The 15,470-nt window shown below is 35.3% G+C and overlaps 1 protein-coding gene across 1 annotated transcript; it reads right to left on the minus strand.

Moving 5' to 3' along the window:
• Window positions 1-111: 111 nt before the first annotated feature.
• Window positions 112-2,502, minus strand: LOC140056593 (saxiphilin-like). Its single transcript, XM_072102020.1, has 5 exons — window positions 2,222-2,502; window positions 1,969-2,076; window positions 1,608-1,722; window positions 850-926; window positions 112-308 (listed from the first exon to the last, which is right to left on the minus strand). Exons 1-5 carry the CDS (start codon window positions 2,391-2,393, stop codon window positions 112-114), a joined length of 669 nt encoding a protein of 222 aa, XP_071958121.1. The 5' UTR covers window positions 2,394-2,502.
• Window positions 2,503-15,470: the final 12,968 nt, after the last annotated feature.

Raw genomic sequence — 15,470 nt, forward strand, 5'->3', positions numbered from 1 at the left:
CTTACAAATGAATTCCCCAACTAATCTTGTATCAATTTCTTAGAATCAATATATATCAATCGTTAATAATCTAAATTTATTGATGGCAAAATTACTGTCCAATTTTTTTATTTAACATTTCATATTAATGTATTCTGAAATGTGTTTCTCAGATCCTTCGATCTTGTTACCATGGCTACTCTCGACGCAATAGCACACTGAGCCATGACACTGGACAGCCTTGTAATCACCAGACGCATTGCATTCTGGGATAAATGCTCCCATTTTTGGTTCACCGATCATGGTCTCATAACGTTCTCTTTGACATTCTGAAGAGAATAAATATCATTATTAAGCTAGGTTCCGGAAATGGCTTCGGAAACATGAAGTAGGCACAACGCAAGTAGGTTGACCAATCGACAATTTGACGATCTATCACGTCGTGATTGGTCAATTACTTGCGGCGCGCGTAAACGAATCCAATTTGTAATACATTGTATAATTAACAAATAGTTGTATATATTAACATAATAATGATATGTAGGTAATACTGTAAACCATTCTTGCTAAATTGTTATCGATATTCAGTAGAACCCCTATTAAGGGGACATCTTCAGGATCAAGAAAAGTGCCATCTTAATAGCGGTGCCCTTAATAGAGGTTGGCCGTAGTGTTGGACGAAGTTCGTTTCACTAGAAAATATCCCTTTATTAGTGGCGTCCCAAAAGAGGGATGTTCTACTGTTTGTTTGTATAAAAAAGATATATAAAAAATGCTTATAAATAAATTTGTATGGAATTCTAAAATGTAAAAATGTGTTTTTGAAAGTTTTTTCCGAAAAAAAAATTGTATATTTAAGAATTGACGCACCACACGTGACCTCATCGGCTTCCCATACGTCAGACTTGCCTCCAATTCGGTTACCCTCCGCACTTACACAATAACATCTAAACAAGAAAACAATAATATGATAATATTCATCTTGAAACATACAGTTCAATCATTTGGTATAGCACAAGTAGGTAAATTTATGGGCCATTGGGGTATAAACTTAAAACCTTTGACAATAAATACATGAACCATTTTTTGTCGAATTCTGAAGCACAAATTGTTTACTGTGAGTTTAGGTACTGTATATATAGTGTATCGTTACATGTAGTTTACTATTTCAATCGACTATGACAGGGACAGTTTTAAGAACGTATTAAATCGCAAATGTTTTACTGTGTTTAGTGGTATATTATTTATAAAACACAAATATGTCGTTTACGGATAAAGAATATATCTAAAAATAGTTCCTCTTTGCACCCATCCTATTACCATCCCTCAACCCCAATGTTGCATACAAAACACAAATTGGGTTTGTTTAAATTTGACTCAAGCAATTCACAGGGTGCTAATTTTAGTTCACTGCATAAATCATCGTGGTCTATTCGTTACGTACATTTGAAATCGCCCTACAGGTGTCAGTCGGATGGTCTGTCGGTCGGTAAACACTAAATCAAATTTGAGCTCGCGACTGCAGCCATGTATATGACCTTCTGTGGGCACGACCTAGATGGTACGCTCGCGTACCATTAAACAAATTAAAACAGTCACGTACGTAACTATACTGAATACAAACTTACACGGCTTCTGTGCATTGTTTAGGTGAGAATGTGCCATCATCCTCGCATTCTGGGAGGTCCAACCCCAACACTGGTTCGGTTATTTGGCTTTTTCGGTCGTACTCAGCCTGGCACTCTGTTAAACATCAAATGCACAATTAATATATGTAAATATTTAATAATTGGCACAGAATCTGAAGCATTGCGGTAGCAAAACGGCACCACAGTATTGAACCTCGTATGCAAAGAATTGAAAAATATGCGCTGCTGCTCTGGTGTTTAAAGCTCCATACATTTAAGTGACTAATTTAAATGTGGTTTGCTAAAAAGTAACATTAAATGCGTAAATGTAGTTTGCAAAGATGTAATTAATGTGGTTTACCTCCGAGTTGGCTGCAGAGCAGACTATCCTGGTCACAATACAAGCCACTGGCACATTCCGTGTAAAGAGGAGCTCCAAATAAAAGTGGTGGACAAACTTCACCTTCTCCTGAAAAATCAAACAAACGCAATATGTTTTATCACAACGCGTAGCGACGGCGGACGGACGCAGAGTTTGGATCATAGTACTGTAGTAGTTATACGCATCGCGTCTTTTAAAGTACACTAATGATAATAATATAAGTGTATATTACCTAACTGGACTACACAGGTCTCACAGCAGCCGCAGTATCCGCCATTTGGTTCCAATCGACCATCGCACTCCTCAACGGGTTCGCATTCAAAGTCCTTACAGGCTTCTGGCCCGCAGTATATGGCAGAGCTCGCTGCAACAGCGCAAATCAAAACTGAGAGGAATAACTTCATGACTGCTTGTACGTTTTACGCAAAGTCTTGTAGAGGTTTTGTCTTGGAGAAAATGAACGAACGAGTAATACTTTCTCGTGTTTTTATACACTTTGACAGATTATTGTTGTATTGCGTTGGGAATTTGATTAATTTACACAGGTTTTGGGTGATCACAGATGGTGATAACATTAGCCATTGTCCAAACCTAACTATCTAGGCCTATATTGTTTTGTTTATCGATTACAGATATAAGATTGTACATATTAGAATATAAGAAAAACCGGCTTTAGGCTGATATGGGGTTTGTCATACGTGTGGATATTTCAACATTTTCAGCATTTGGATTTCGTTATCAATATTTGTAATAACAGATAACAAATTAAATTAATAAGCTATATCATTGTAACGGGTTTCACTAATTGTCGTGAAGTAACCACGTGTATTATTTCGAAATCCAGTTGCAAAATATCGACTGAATGCATTTATTGAGGTAACATGCGCAGGGATAGAGTGGGCTCGGGTGTTCCTCAGGGATCAGTGTTAGGCCCGCTTCTATTTAATCTCTTTGTTTATGACCTACCTCTATATACCTCTTCTGTTGTGAAGCAGTATGCATATGATACAGTAATTTATAAACCTGTATTCAGTCTTCATGATGCACTTACCTTACAACAGGATCTGTGTAAAATTTCCAAATGGTATGAGGATAATAAAATGAAATTAAATGCAAAGAAGTGTAAAGTCATGCACATAACTAGGAAACGTAATTATATCCCTCATTTTATTTATACAATCGAATCCAATCCCCTTGAAGCTGTTAATTCACATAAATATCTTGGTATTAACTTCTCACGTGATTTAACATGGTCTGCTCACGTTAATGATGTATCGATGAAATCAATGAGAATGCTTGGGTTTATCAAACGGTTTGTAGGTTTCAATGACACCGAAATTTTACTACGACTTTTTAATGCACTATGTCGACCTGTTATTGAATATGGTGCTCCTGTGTGGGATCCACATCAAAAACAACATAATATAGCTATTAACAAGTCATTAAGACGGGTTACTAAATTGTGTGTTGAAGGCGATTTCACTGACAGGCTTAAGATACTAAATTTACCAGATATGGTTCAAAGAATGAAATTTCATAGTATAATTTTTGTAGTTAAGTGTTTGCATAATTTAATTGATTTTGATATATTTGAATACCTTACAATTAATTCTCGGTATCCAGAGTCGCTCACCTTTAAACACATGTATGCTAGAACTAATGCATTTAAATACTCCCTGTTTGTTAATTTCCCTCGAATATGGGAATGTATCCCGCATGAAGTTCGTAACAAAGTCCTGTTTAACTTTGTGGAGTTTAGAAGGGATTTGAAAAAAATGTATTACTGATATCGAATTCATCTAGACTATCACTGTGTTTTTATGTCTTTTGCGTTTTTCGTACTATTAGTTGGGAAAGCCACTCGATAGTGCAGTTCTTTTGAACTGATCCACTTTTGGTTTATGTTATTATTCTGTACATGCCAATTATTTCGAAAATTGGTTATTTTTCAAAAATTTCCCTGTAAGCCCACAGGGATTTTTTCCAAAAATGGCCAAAATATCAACTTTTTAAAATCAATAATTATACCATAATGTTGCCATATATGGGCATATATGTTTTATCATCATCTTATAGGGCCATACTAACTAGTTATGTCGAAAAATAAAAAGATCGAAATTTGGTCATATTTCGACCTTTTTATTTTTTGACATAACGACGTAGAAGAGGAGGATCCCATATGTATGTATGTATGTGGTAACCATTTATGTCAAAAAATAAAAAGGTTGAAAATTGGCCATTTTTCGAAAATTTCCTGTACTATAGTACAGGGATTTTTTCCAAAAATGACCAATTTTCGACCCTTTTATTTTTCGATAAAACTGGTTACTATAGCACAGTTGACATGCGCAGAACGCATTATTCGACTTTGCGTATGTTTATTATGCTATAGCATGGATTAAAGAATAGAAGGATATGCATCGACGGTGACATCAAACGATTTTACAACGCGCTTGCCTATACTAAAGCACTGCTGCCAATCAAACAAACACGCTCATTGAACTCCGTGTCTCTAACCGCGGCCCTCTGTAAAACGCTTCGAATCAACTGTTACATTTTTTGAGACCAAAACGTAAGCATGTAGAAATCGTATGCGCAGTCTGAATGTTCTATTGACATGTCTGCGTCGATGATTAATTGACAACAAAAATATATTGCTGAATAATTCTGTTTTAGTTTCATCACAATCGGACTACGAAAAGTTCACTTTCTTACGACTGGTAATTTTAAGTAGTTGGTAATATTAATAAAATATGCAATTTTTATATTTGAATTATCATTATTTGCCTGCCATCTTCTGTCATTAAAAATTGCGTTAATCTATAGAATATTAAATTATGCATTTGACCATGTATGTTGTTAGCGTGGCCGGTGTTCACCCATACAACAATCGTGTTTTTAATGGTTCTAGGACACCTACCCCCTAGACAGTTACCCCCCGGATGTTTACCACCCGGACAACTACCCCCTTAGGACAACTACCCCCCGGACAACTACCCCCCGGACAACTACCCTCTTAGGACAACTACCCCCTTAGGATAACAACCCCCCGGACAACTACCCCCCGGACAACCACCCCCTTAGGACAACTACCCCCTTAGGATAACTACCCCCCGGTCAACTACCCCCGGTCAACTACCCCCCGGTCAACTACCCCCCGGTCAACTACCCCCCGGTCAACTACCCCCCCCCCCCCCAATCCAAAAGTAGACAAATATATAGGACCGGTTTCTGTAAAAATGAAATCATCTGTTTTTAACGGGTGTTTCGAAACTAGAGACTAGAGACCTGACACGAGACCCAATACGAAAAGGGAGACCTATATTTGGGTCTCCCTTTTTCGTATATTAGGGTCTCCCTTTTCGTATAGTGTGGTCTCTCTTTTCGTATAGTGGGGTCTCCCTTTTCTTATAGTGGGTCTCCCTTTTCGTATATTTAGGTCTCCCATTTCGTATATTTGGGTCTCCCTTTTCGTATATTTGGTCTCCCTTTTCGTATATTTAGGTCTCCCTTTTCGTATATTAGGGTCTCCCTTTTTGTATAGTGGGGTCTCCCTTTTTGTATAGTGGGGTCTCCCTTTTCGTATATTTAGGTCTCCCTTTTCGTATAGTGGGGTCTCCCTTTTCGTACGTGGGTCTCCCTTTTCGTATATTTAGGTCTCTCTTTTCGTATTGGGTCTCGGGTCTCTGGTCTCGGGTCTCTAGTTTCGAAACACCCGTTTTTAACCGATTATTCTGTTTAACAGCACGCTAGACCCTAGATGTGCTAGATTTAAAGTACCGTATTTATTGAAAAAACGGCCTGGGCTGTTTATTGTTTAGGTGGTTTTTAGGTGGACATTTATTGGAAGAAAGTTGTTTATTCAATGGGAGGGGGTATAATCTAATGGAAATAGACGCCGATTATTCCATATGATGTTTCATGGGAGTGACATGGTCACCGTTTATTTGAGGGGAATTTATTTAAAGATCGACGTTTATTCGGTGAGTGAACATTGAGGTCAAATATCAAAAGTGATATTATTCTTCAAGTGTACAAAAATACATATATGACAAATTTGAGATAAAAATTAATTCTTTTAAGACCAGTGGTTATCGAAGCATTGTCCTGACGCAAAAATTATTATTATTATTAGCGAACCCAGTCTTTACAGTAAATACATGGAGTACTATATAATACGTTCGACTATCCTATGATCATGTGTGACAATCTTCAGTTTATACCACCAGGCTATATTTATGTTCAATCTTTTACTTTTGTTTACAATAATGAATAGTAATTCGTCAAAGTAACGAATTAAAATATAGTTATTAATTAATAGTTGCAGAGTCAGGTTGTTGAATGGTCTGGGTGGTTAGGGTGTTCTAAAGGGATAGTTTTCTGGGTGGTAATTGTCCGGGGGGTAATTGTCCGGGGGGTAATTGTCCGGGGGGTAATTGTTCCTAGGGGGTAATTGTCCGGGGGGTAGTTGTCCAGGGGGTAGTTGTCCTAAGGGGGTTGTTGTCCTAAGGGGGTAGTTGTCCGGGGAGTATTTGTCCGGGGGGTAGTTGTCCTAAAGGGGTAGTTGTCCTAAGGGGGTAGTGGTCCAGGTGGTGGTTGTCCGGGGGGTAGTTGTCCGGGGGGTAAATGTCCAGGGGGTGAATATCCGGATACGGTTTTTAATATATGGCTAAGCAGTGGTTTCTTCATAAATCTCCTTAATTATCGATGTGATTATATTTAAATTGTAGTGCCTGGTGATTGGCTAGTGGTTATGTCATCCACATCACATCCAATCACCGGGTCTAATTGAATGAAAATAGCGATCCCTGATCCGGGATTGGCTGGCTATGTATAGTTGCGATTCGTGTTCCCACTAGCGACGCAGATTAGCCTAGGCCTACCTAGGCAGTATCAATGTCGGCAAATCATATGGTTTACTAGTAAGCCTAGGCCTAGTATTGCTGATTTTGTAATTTTACATGTAGGCTGAGACAACAAATAAATAGTTATTGTCTCAGATGTAGGGCTACTACAGGTCATAAAATGCTACTTTAATGTCATAGGCCTAAAAACATTAGCGTAGATCAATCGCGGCAGAAACCTATACTAATTACAATTATAGCATCTAATATTCTAAGCCAATAACAATATAGTATTGTTTTTATCTGGTATATTGATGAAGTAGGCCTACACTAAGGTCTTCACAATAACATAAAATGTAATTTAATAACTGTTTTCAATGGCGTGAGGCAGAGGCCTGAAGCCACTTGTTTAGGAAACCTAAGTGGCCCTCCAAAATTTTCAAAGATCGAGGCCTCGGACGTTTTTAGCATTTTCGACAAATTTTATTCCTGTTCCTCTGGGCACTGCTCATGGGCCCCAAGCTTCGGTTTAGCCAGTGAGCGCACATATCCGTTACGCCACTGATTATACTGTTCAAATATGTATGAATACATACAGTGCAACAAAGAACGCGCGAAAGAAGCGTAGTCAACACGGTTAAATGTCGTTGCACATGTGCAGTAAACAATATATTAGGCACGCGACCGTTTCGTTGTTACCATGCGGTTAATTAAACTGTAACATTGTGGGCGGTCCGCGGTCTGTCGGCGAGAGTCAAGGAACCCTTGATCTCACGTCGATGCATATCCTTCTATTCTTTAATCCATGGCTATAGTAACCATTTGTGTCAAAAGTGGTTACTAGAGCACAATTGTCAAGCGCAGAACCCATTATTCGTCTCTGCGCATGTTTGTTATGCTATAGTAACCATTTATGTCAAAAAATAAAAGGGTCTAAAATTGGTCATTTTTCGAAAATTTCCCTTACTATAGTACAGGGATTTTTTCAAAAAATAACAAATTTTCGACCTTTTTATTTTTCGATAAAACTGGTTACTATAGCACAATTGACATGCGCAGAAACCTTTATTCGACTCTGCGCATGTTTATTATGCTATAGTAACCATTTATGTCAAAAGTGGTTACTGGAGCACAATTGACATGCGCAGAACCCATTATTCGTCTCTGCGCATGTTTGTTATGCTATAGTAACAATTTATGTCAAAAAATAAAAAGGTTGAAAATTGGCCATTTTTCTAAAATTTCCCTTACTATTACAGGGATTTTTTCAAAAAATGACCAATTTTCGACCTTTTTATTTTTCGATAAAACTGGTTACTATAGCACAATTGACATGCGCAGAACCCATTAATCAACTCTGGGCATGTTTATTATGCTATAGTAACCATTTATGTCAAAAGTGGTTACTATAGCACAATTGACATGCGCAGAACCCATTATTCGTCTCTGCGCATGTTTATTATGCTATAGTAACCATTTATATCAAAAAATAAAAGGGTCGAAAATCGACCAATTTTCGACAATTTCCCTGTATTTTTTCAAAAACGTCAAATTTTTGACCTTTTTATTTTTCGATAAAACTGGTTACTATAGCACAATTGACATGCGCAGAACGCATTATTCGACTCTTGGCATGTTTATTATGCTATAGTAACCATTTATGTCAAAAGTGGTTACTATAGCACAATTGACATGCGCAGAACCCATTATTTGTCTCTGCGCATGTTTATTATGTAAAAAAAAAACATTTATGTAAAATAAATTTTCTTCAGATTAAAATTAACACTGATGAATTTAGAAAGGAAAGTAGCAATAAAAGAGAAAGAATTTGTAACAAATGGGTTAAAAAATATACTATAAAAAATCATGAGTCTCCTCTCCTTAATTGCCTAAGTCACACAGCTGACTTAGGCAGAAACACAAAAAAACGATCTGAGCATGTGCAAATGTATATAAAAGCACTCAGATAATGCACAGAGGGCAGTATAATGATATAAGCAGTGAGTTAGGCAGATCATAAGTCAGCTCTCCTTAATTGCCTAAGTCACACAGCTGACTTAGGCAGAAACACAAAAAATATAGTATATTGATATAAGCAGTGAGTTAGGCAGAAAAAAAAAACTATGTCTTAGACACTTTTGTTATGAGGCTGTCGATATCATCTATATACAAAAAATGCTACCTTTAAGTAACAAAATTTAATAGCATCAGCCCTTCAGATTAAAATTAACACTGATGAATTTAGAAAAGGAAAGTATCAATAAAAGAGAAAGAATTTGTAACAAATGGGTTAAAAAATATGCTATAAAAATGTATTTCTTATTTCATTTAAAAAATCAGGAGTCTCCTCTCCTTAATTGCCTAAGTCACACAGCTGACTTAGGCAGAAACACAAAAAACGATCTGAGCATGTGCAAATGTATATAAAAGCACTCAGATAATGTACAGAGGGCAGTATAATGATATAAGCAGTGAGTTAGGCAGATCATAAGTCAGCTCTCCTTAATTGCCTAAGTCACACAGCTGACTTAGGCAGAAACACAAAAAATATAGTATATTGATATAAGCAGTGAGTTAGGCAGATCATAAGTCAGCTCTCCTTAATTGCCTAAGTCACACAGCTGACTTGAGCAGAAACACAAAAAATATAGTATATTGATATAAGCAGTGAGTTAGGCAGAAAAAAAAAAACTATGTCTTAGACACTTTTGTTATGAGGCTGTCGATATCATCTATATACAAAAAATGCTACCTTTAAGTAACAAAATTTAATAGCATCAGCTCTTCAGATTAAAATTAACACTGATGATTTTAGAAAAGGAAAGTAGCAATAAAAGCGAAAGAATTTGTAACAAATGGGTTAAAAAATATACTATGAAAATGTATTTCTTATTTAAAAATCATCAGTCTCCTCTCCTTAATTGCCTAAGTCACACAGCTGACTTAGGCAGAAACACAAAAATATAGTATATTGATATAAGCAGTGAGTTAGGCAGATCATAAGTCAGCTCTCCTTAACAGCTGACTTAGGCAGAAACACAAAAACACGATCTGAGCACGTGAAAATGTATATAACAGCACTCAGATAATGTACAAAGGGCAGTATAATGATATAAACAGTGAGTTAGGCAGATCATAAGTCAGCTCTCCTTAATTGCCTAAGTCACACAGCTGACTTAGGCAGAAACACAAAAAATATAGTATATTGATATAAGCAGTGAGTTAGGCAGATCATAAGTCAGCTCTCCTTAATTGCCTAAGTCACACAGCTGACTTGAGCAGAAATACAAAAAATATAGTATATTGATATAAGCAGTGAGTTAGGCAGAAAAAAAAAACAAGCTATGTCTTAGACACTTTTGTTATGAGGCTGTCGATATCATCTATATACAAAAAAATGCTACCTTTAAGTAACAAAATTTAATAGCATCAGCCCTTCAGATTAAAATTAACACTGATGAATTTAGAAAAGGAAAGTATCAATAAAAGAGAAAGAATTTGTAACAAATGGGTTAAAAAATATGCTATAAAAATGTATTTCTTATTTCATTAAAAAAATCAGGAGTCTCCTCTCCTTAATTGCCTAAGTCACACAGCTGACTTAGGCAGAAACACAAAAAACGATCTGAGCATGTGCAAATGTATATAAAAGCACTCAGATAATGTACAGAGGGCAGTATAATTATATAAGCAGTGAGTTAGGCAGATCATAAGTCAGCTCTCCTTAATTGCCTAAGTCACACAGCTGACTTGAGCAGAAACACAAAAAATATAGTATATATATTGATATAAGCAGTGAGTTAGGCAGAAAAAAAAAAACTATGTCTTAGGCACTTTTGTTATGAGGCTGTCGATATCATCTATATCCAAAAAATGCTACCTTTAAGTAACAAAATTTAATAGCATCAGCTCTTCAGATTAAAATTAACACTGATGATTTTAGAAAAGGAAAGTAGCAATAAAAGCGAAAGAATTTGTAACAAATGGGTTAAAAAATATACTATGAAAATGTATTTCTTATTTAAAAATCATCAGTCTCCTCTCCTTAATTGCCTAAGTCACACAGCTGACTTAGGCAGAAACACAAAAAAAACGATCTGAGCACGTGCAAATGTATATAAAAGCACTCAGATAATGTACAAAGGGCAGTATAATGATATAAGCAGTGAGTTAGGCAGATCATAAGTCAGCTCTCCTTAATTGCCTAAGTCACACAGCTGACTTAGGCAGAAACACAAAAAATATAGTATATTGATATAAGCAGTGAGTTAGGCAGATCATAAGTCAGCTCTCCTTAATTGCCTAAGTCACACAGCTGACTTGAGCAGAAATACAAAAAATATAGTATATTGATATAAGCAGTGAGTTAGGCAGAAAAAAAACAAACTATGTCTTAGACACTTTTGTTATGAGGCTGTCGATATCATCTATATACAAAAAATGCTACCTTTAAGTAACAAAATTTAATAGCATCAGCCCTTCAGATTAAAATTAACACTGATGAATTTAGAAAAGGAAAGTATCAATAAAAGAGAAAGAATTTGTAACAAATGGGTTAAAAAATATGCTATAAAAATGTATTTCTTATTTCATTTAAAAAATCAGGAGTCTCCTCTCCTTAATTGCCTAAGTCACACAGCTGACTTAGGCAGAAACACAAAAAACGATCTGAGCATGTGCAAATGTATATAAAAGCACTCAGATAATGTACAGAGGGCAGTATAATGATATAAGCAGTGAGTTAGGCAGATCATAAGTCAGCTCTCCTTAATTGCCTAAGTCACACAGCTGACTTAGGCAGAAACACAAAAAATATAGTATATTGATATAAGCAGTGAGTTAGGCAGATCATAAGTCAGCTCTCCTTAATTGCCTAAGTCACACAGCTGACTTGAGCAGAAACACAAAAAATATAGTATATTGATATAAGCAGTGAGTTAGGCAGAAAAAAAAAAACTATGTCTTAGACACTTTTGTTATGAGGCTGTCGATATCATCTATATACAAAAAATGCTACCTTTAAGTAACAAAATTTAATAGCATCAGCTCTTCAGATTAAAATTAACACTGATGATTTTAGAAAAGGAAAGTAGCAATAAAAGCGAAAGAATTTGTAACAAATGGGTTAAAAAATATACTATGAAAATGTATTTCTTATTTAAAAATCATCAGTCTCCTCTCCTTAATTGCCTAAGTCACACAGCTGACTTAGGCAGAAACACAAAAATATAGTATATTGATATAAGCAGTGAGTTAGGCAGATCATAAGTCAGCTCTCCTTAACAGCTGACTTAGGCAGAAACACAAAAACACGATCTGAGCACGTGAAAATGTATATAACAGCACTCAGATAATGTACAAAGGGCAGTATAATGATATAAACAGTGAGTTAGGCAGATCATAAGTCAGCTCTCCTTAATTGCCTAAGTCACACAGCTGACTTAGGCAGAAACACAAAAAATATAGTATATTGATATAAGCAGTGAGTTAGGCAGATCATAAGTCAGCTCTCCTTAATTGCCTAAGTCACACAGCTGACTTGAGCAGAAATACAAAAAATATAGTATATTGATATAAGCAGTGAGTTAGGCAGAAAAAAAAAACAAGCTATGTCTTAGACACTTTTGTTATGAGGCTGTCGATATCATCTATATACAAAAAAATGCTACCTTTAAGTAACAAAATTTAATAGCATCAGCCCTTCAGATGAAAATTAACACTGATGAATTTAGAAAAGGAAAGTATCAATAAAAGAGAAAGAATTTGTAACAAATGGGTTAAAAAATATGCTATAAAAATGTATTTCTTATTTCATTAAAAAAATCAGGAGTCTCCTCTCCTTAATTGCCTAAGTCACACAGCTGACTTAGGCAGAAACACAAAAAACGATCTGAGCATGTGCAAATGTATATAAAAGCACTCAGATAATGTACAGAGGGCAGTATAATGATATAAGCAGTGAGTTAGGCAGATCATAAGTCAGCTCTCCTTAATTGCCTATGTCACACAGCTGACTTGAGCAGAAACACAAAAAATATAGTATATATATTGATATAAGCAGTGAGTTAGGCAGAAAAAAAAAACTATGTCTTAGGCACTTTTGTTATGAGGCTGTCGATATCATCTATATACAAAAAATGCTACCTTTAAGTAACAAAATTTAATAGCATCAGCTCTTCAGATTAAAATTAACACTGATGATTTTAGAAAAGGAAAGTAGCAATAAAAGCGAAAGAATTTGTAACAAATGGGTTAAAAAATATACTATGAAAATGTATTTCTTATTTAAAAATCATCAGTCTCCTCTCCTTAATTGCCTAAGTCACACTGCTGATTTAGGCAGAAACACAAAAAAACGATCTGAGCACGTGCAAATGTATATAAAAGCACTCAGATAATGTACAAAGGGCAGTATAATGATATAAGCAGTGAGTTAGGCAGATCATAAGTCAGCTCTCCTTAATTGCCTAAGTCACACAGCTGACTTAGGCAGAAACACAAAAATATAGTATATTGATATAAGCAGTGAGTTAGGCAGATCAGAAGTCAGCTCTCCTTAATTGCCTAAGTCACACAGCTGACTTGAGCAGAAATACAAAAAATATAGTATATTGATATAAGCAGTGAGTTAGGCAGAAAAAAAAAACTATGTCTTAGACACTTTTGTTATGAGGCTGTAGATATCATCTATATACAAAAAATGCTACCTTTAAGTAACAAAATTTAATAGCATCAGCCCTTCAGATTAAAATTAACACTGATGAATTTAGAAAAGGAAAGTATCAATAAAAGAGAAAGAATTTGTAACAAATGGGTTAAAAAATATGCTATAAAAATGTATTTCTTATTTCATTTAAAAAATCAGGAGTCTCCTCTCCTTAATTGCCTAAGTCACACAGCTGACTTAGGCAGAAACACAAAAAACGATCTGAGCATGTACAAATGTATATAAAAGCACTCAGATAATGTACAGAGGGCAGTATAATGATATAAGCAGTGAGTTAGGCAGATCATAAGTCAGCTCTCCTTAATTGCCTAAGTCACACAGCTGACTTAGGCAGAAACACAAAAAATATAGTATATTGATATAAGCAGTGAGTTAGGCAGATCATAAGTCAGCTCTCCTTAATTGCCTAAGTCACACAGCTGACTTGAGCAGAAACACAAAAAATATAGTATATTGATATAAGCAGTGAGTTAGGCAGAAAAAAAAAACTATGTCTTAGACACTTTTGTTATGAGGCTGTCGATATCATCTATATACAAAAAATGCTACCTTTAAGTAACAAAATTTAATAGCATCAGCTCTTCAGATTAAAATTAACACTGATGATTTTAGAAAAGGAAAGTAGCAATAAAAGCGAAAGAATTTGTAACAAATGGGTTAAAAAATATACTATGAAAATGTATTTCTTATTTAAAAATCATCAGTCTCCTCTCCTTAATTGCCTAAGTCACACAGCTGACTTAGGCAGAAACACAAAAATATAGTATATTGATATAAGCAGTGAGTTAGGCAGATCATAAGTCAGCTCTCCTTAACAGCTGACTTAGGCAGAAACACAAAAACACGATCTGAGCACGTGAAAATGTATATAACAGCACTCAGATATTGTACAAAGGGCAGTATAATGATATAAACAGTGAGTTAGGCAGATCATAAGTCAGCTCTCCTTAATTGCCTAAGTCACACAGCTGACTTAGGCAGAAACACAAAAAATATAGTATATTGATATAAGCAGTGAGTTAGGCAGATCATAAGTCAGCTCTCCTTAATTGCCTAAGTCACACTCAGCTGACTTGAGCAGAAATACAAAAAATATAGTATATTGATATAAGCAGTGAGTTAGGCAGAAAAAAAAAACAAGCTATGTCTTAGACACTTTTGTTATGAGGCTGTCGATATCATCTATATACAAAAAAATGCTACCTTTAAGTAACAAAATTTAATAGCATCAGCCCTTCAGATGAAAATTAACACTGATGAATTTAGAAAAGGAAAGTATCAATAAAAGAGAAAGAATTTGTAACAAATGGGTTAAAAAATATGCTATAAAAATGTATTTCTTATTTCATTAAAAAAATCAGGAGTCTCCTCTCCTTAATTGCCTAAGTCACACAGCTGACTTAGGCAGAAACACAAAAAACGATCTGAGCATGTGCAAATGTATATAAAAGCACTCAGATAATGTACAGAGGGCAGTATAATTATATAAGCAGTGAGTTAGGCAGATCATAAGTCAGCTCTCCTTAATTGCCTAAGTCACACAGCTGACTTGAGCAGAAACACAAAAAATATAGTATATATATTGATATAAGCAGTGAGTTAGGCAGAAAAAAAAAAACTATGTCTTAGGCACTTTTGTTATGAGGCTGTCGATATCATCTATATCCAAAAAATGCTACCTTTAAGTAACAAAATTTAATAGCATCAGCTCTTCAGATTAAAATTAACACTGATGATTTTAGAAAAGGAAAGTAGCAATAAAAGCGAAAGAATTTGTAACAAATGGGTTAAAAAATATACTATGAAAATGTATTTCTTATTTAAAAATCATCAGTCTCCTCTCCTTAATTGCCTAAGTCACACAGCTGACTTAGGCAGAAACACAAAAAAAACGATCTGAGCACGTGCAA

This window comes from Antedon mediterranea, chromosome 8 (assembly GCF_964355755.1).
Source record: "Antedon mediterranea chromosome 8, ecAntMedi1.1, whole genome shotgun sequence".
Classification (NCBI taxonomy): Eukaryota; Metazoa; Echinodermata; class Crinoidea; order Comatulida; family Antedonidae; genus Antedon; species Antedon mediterranea.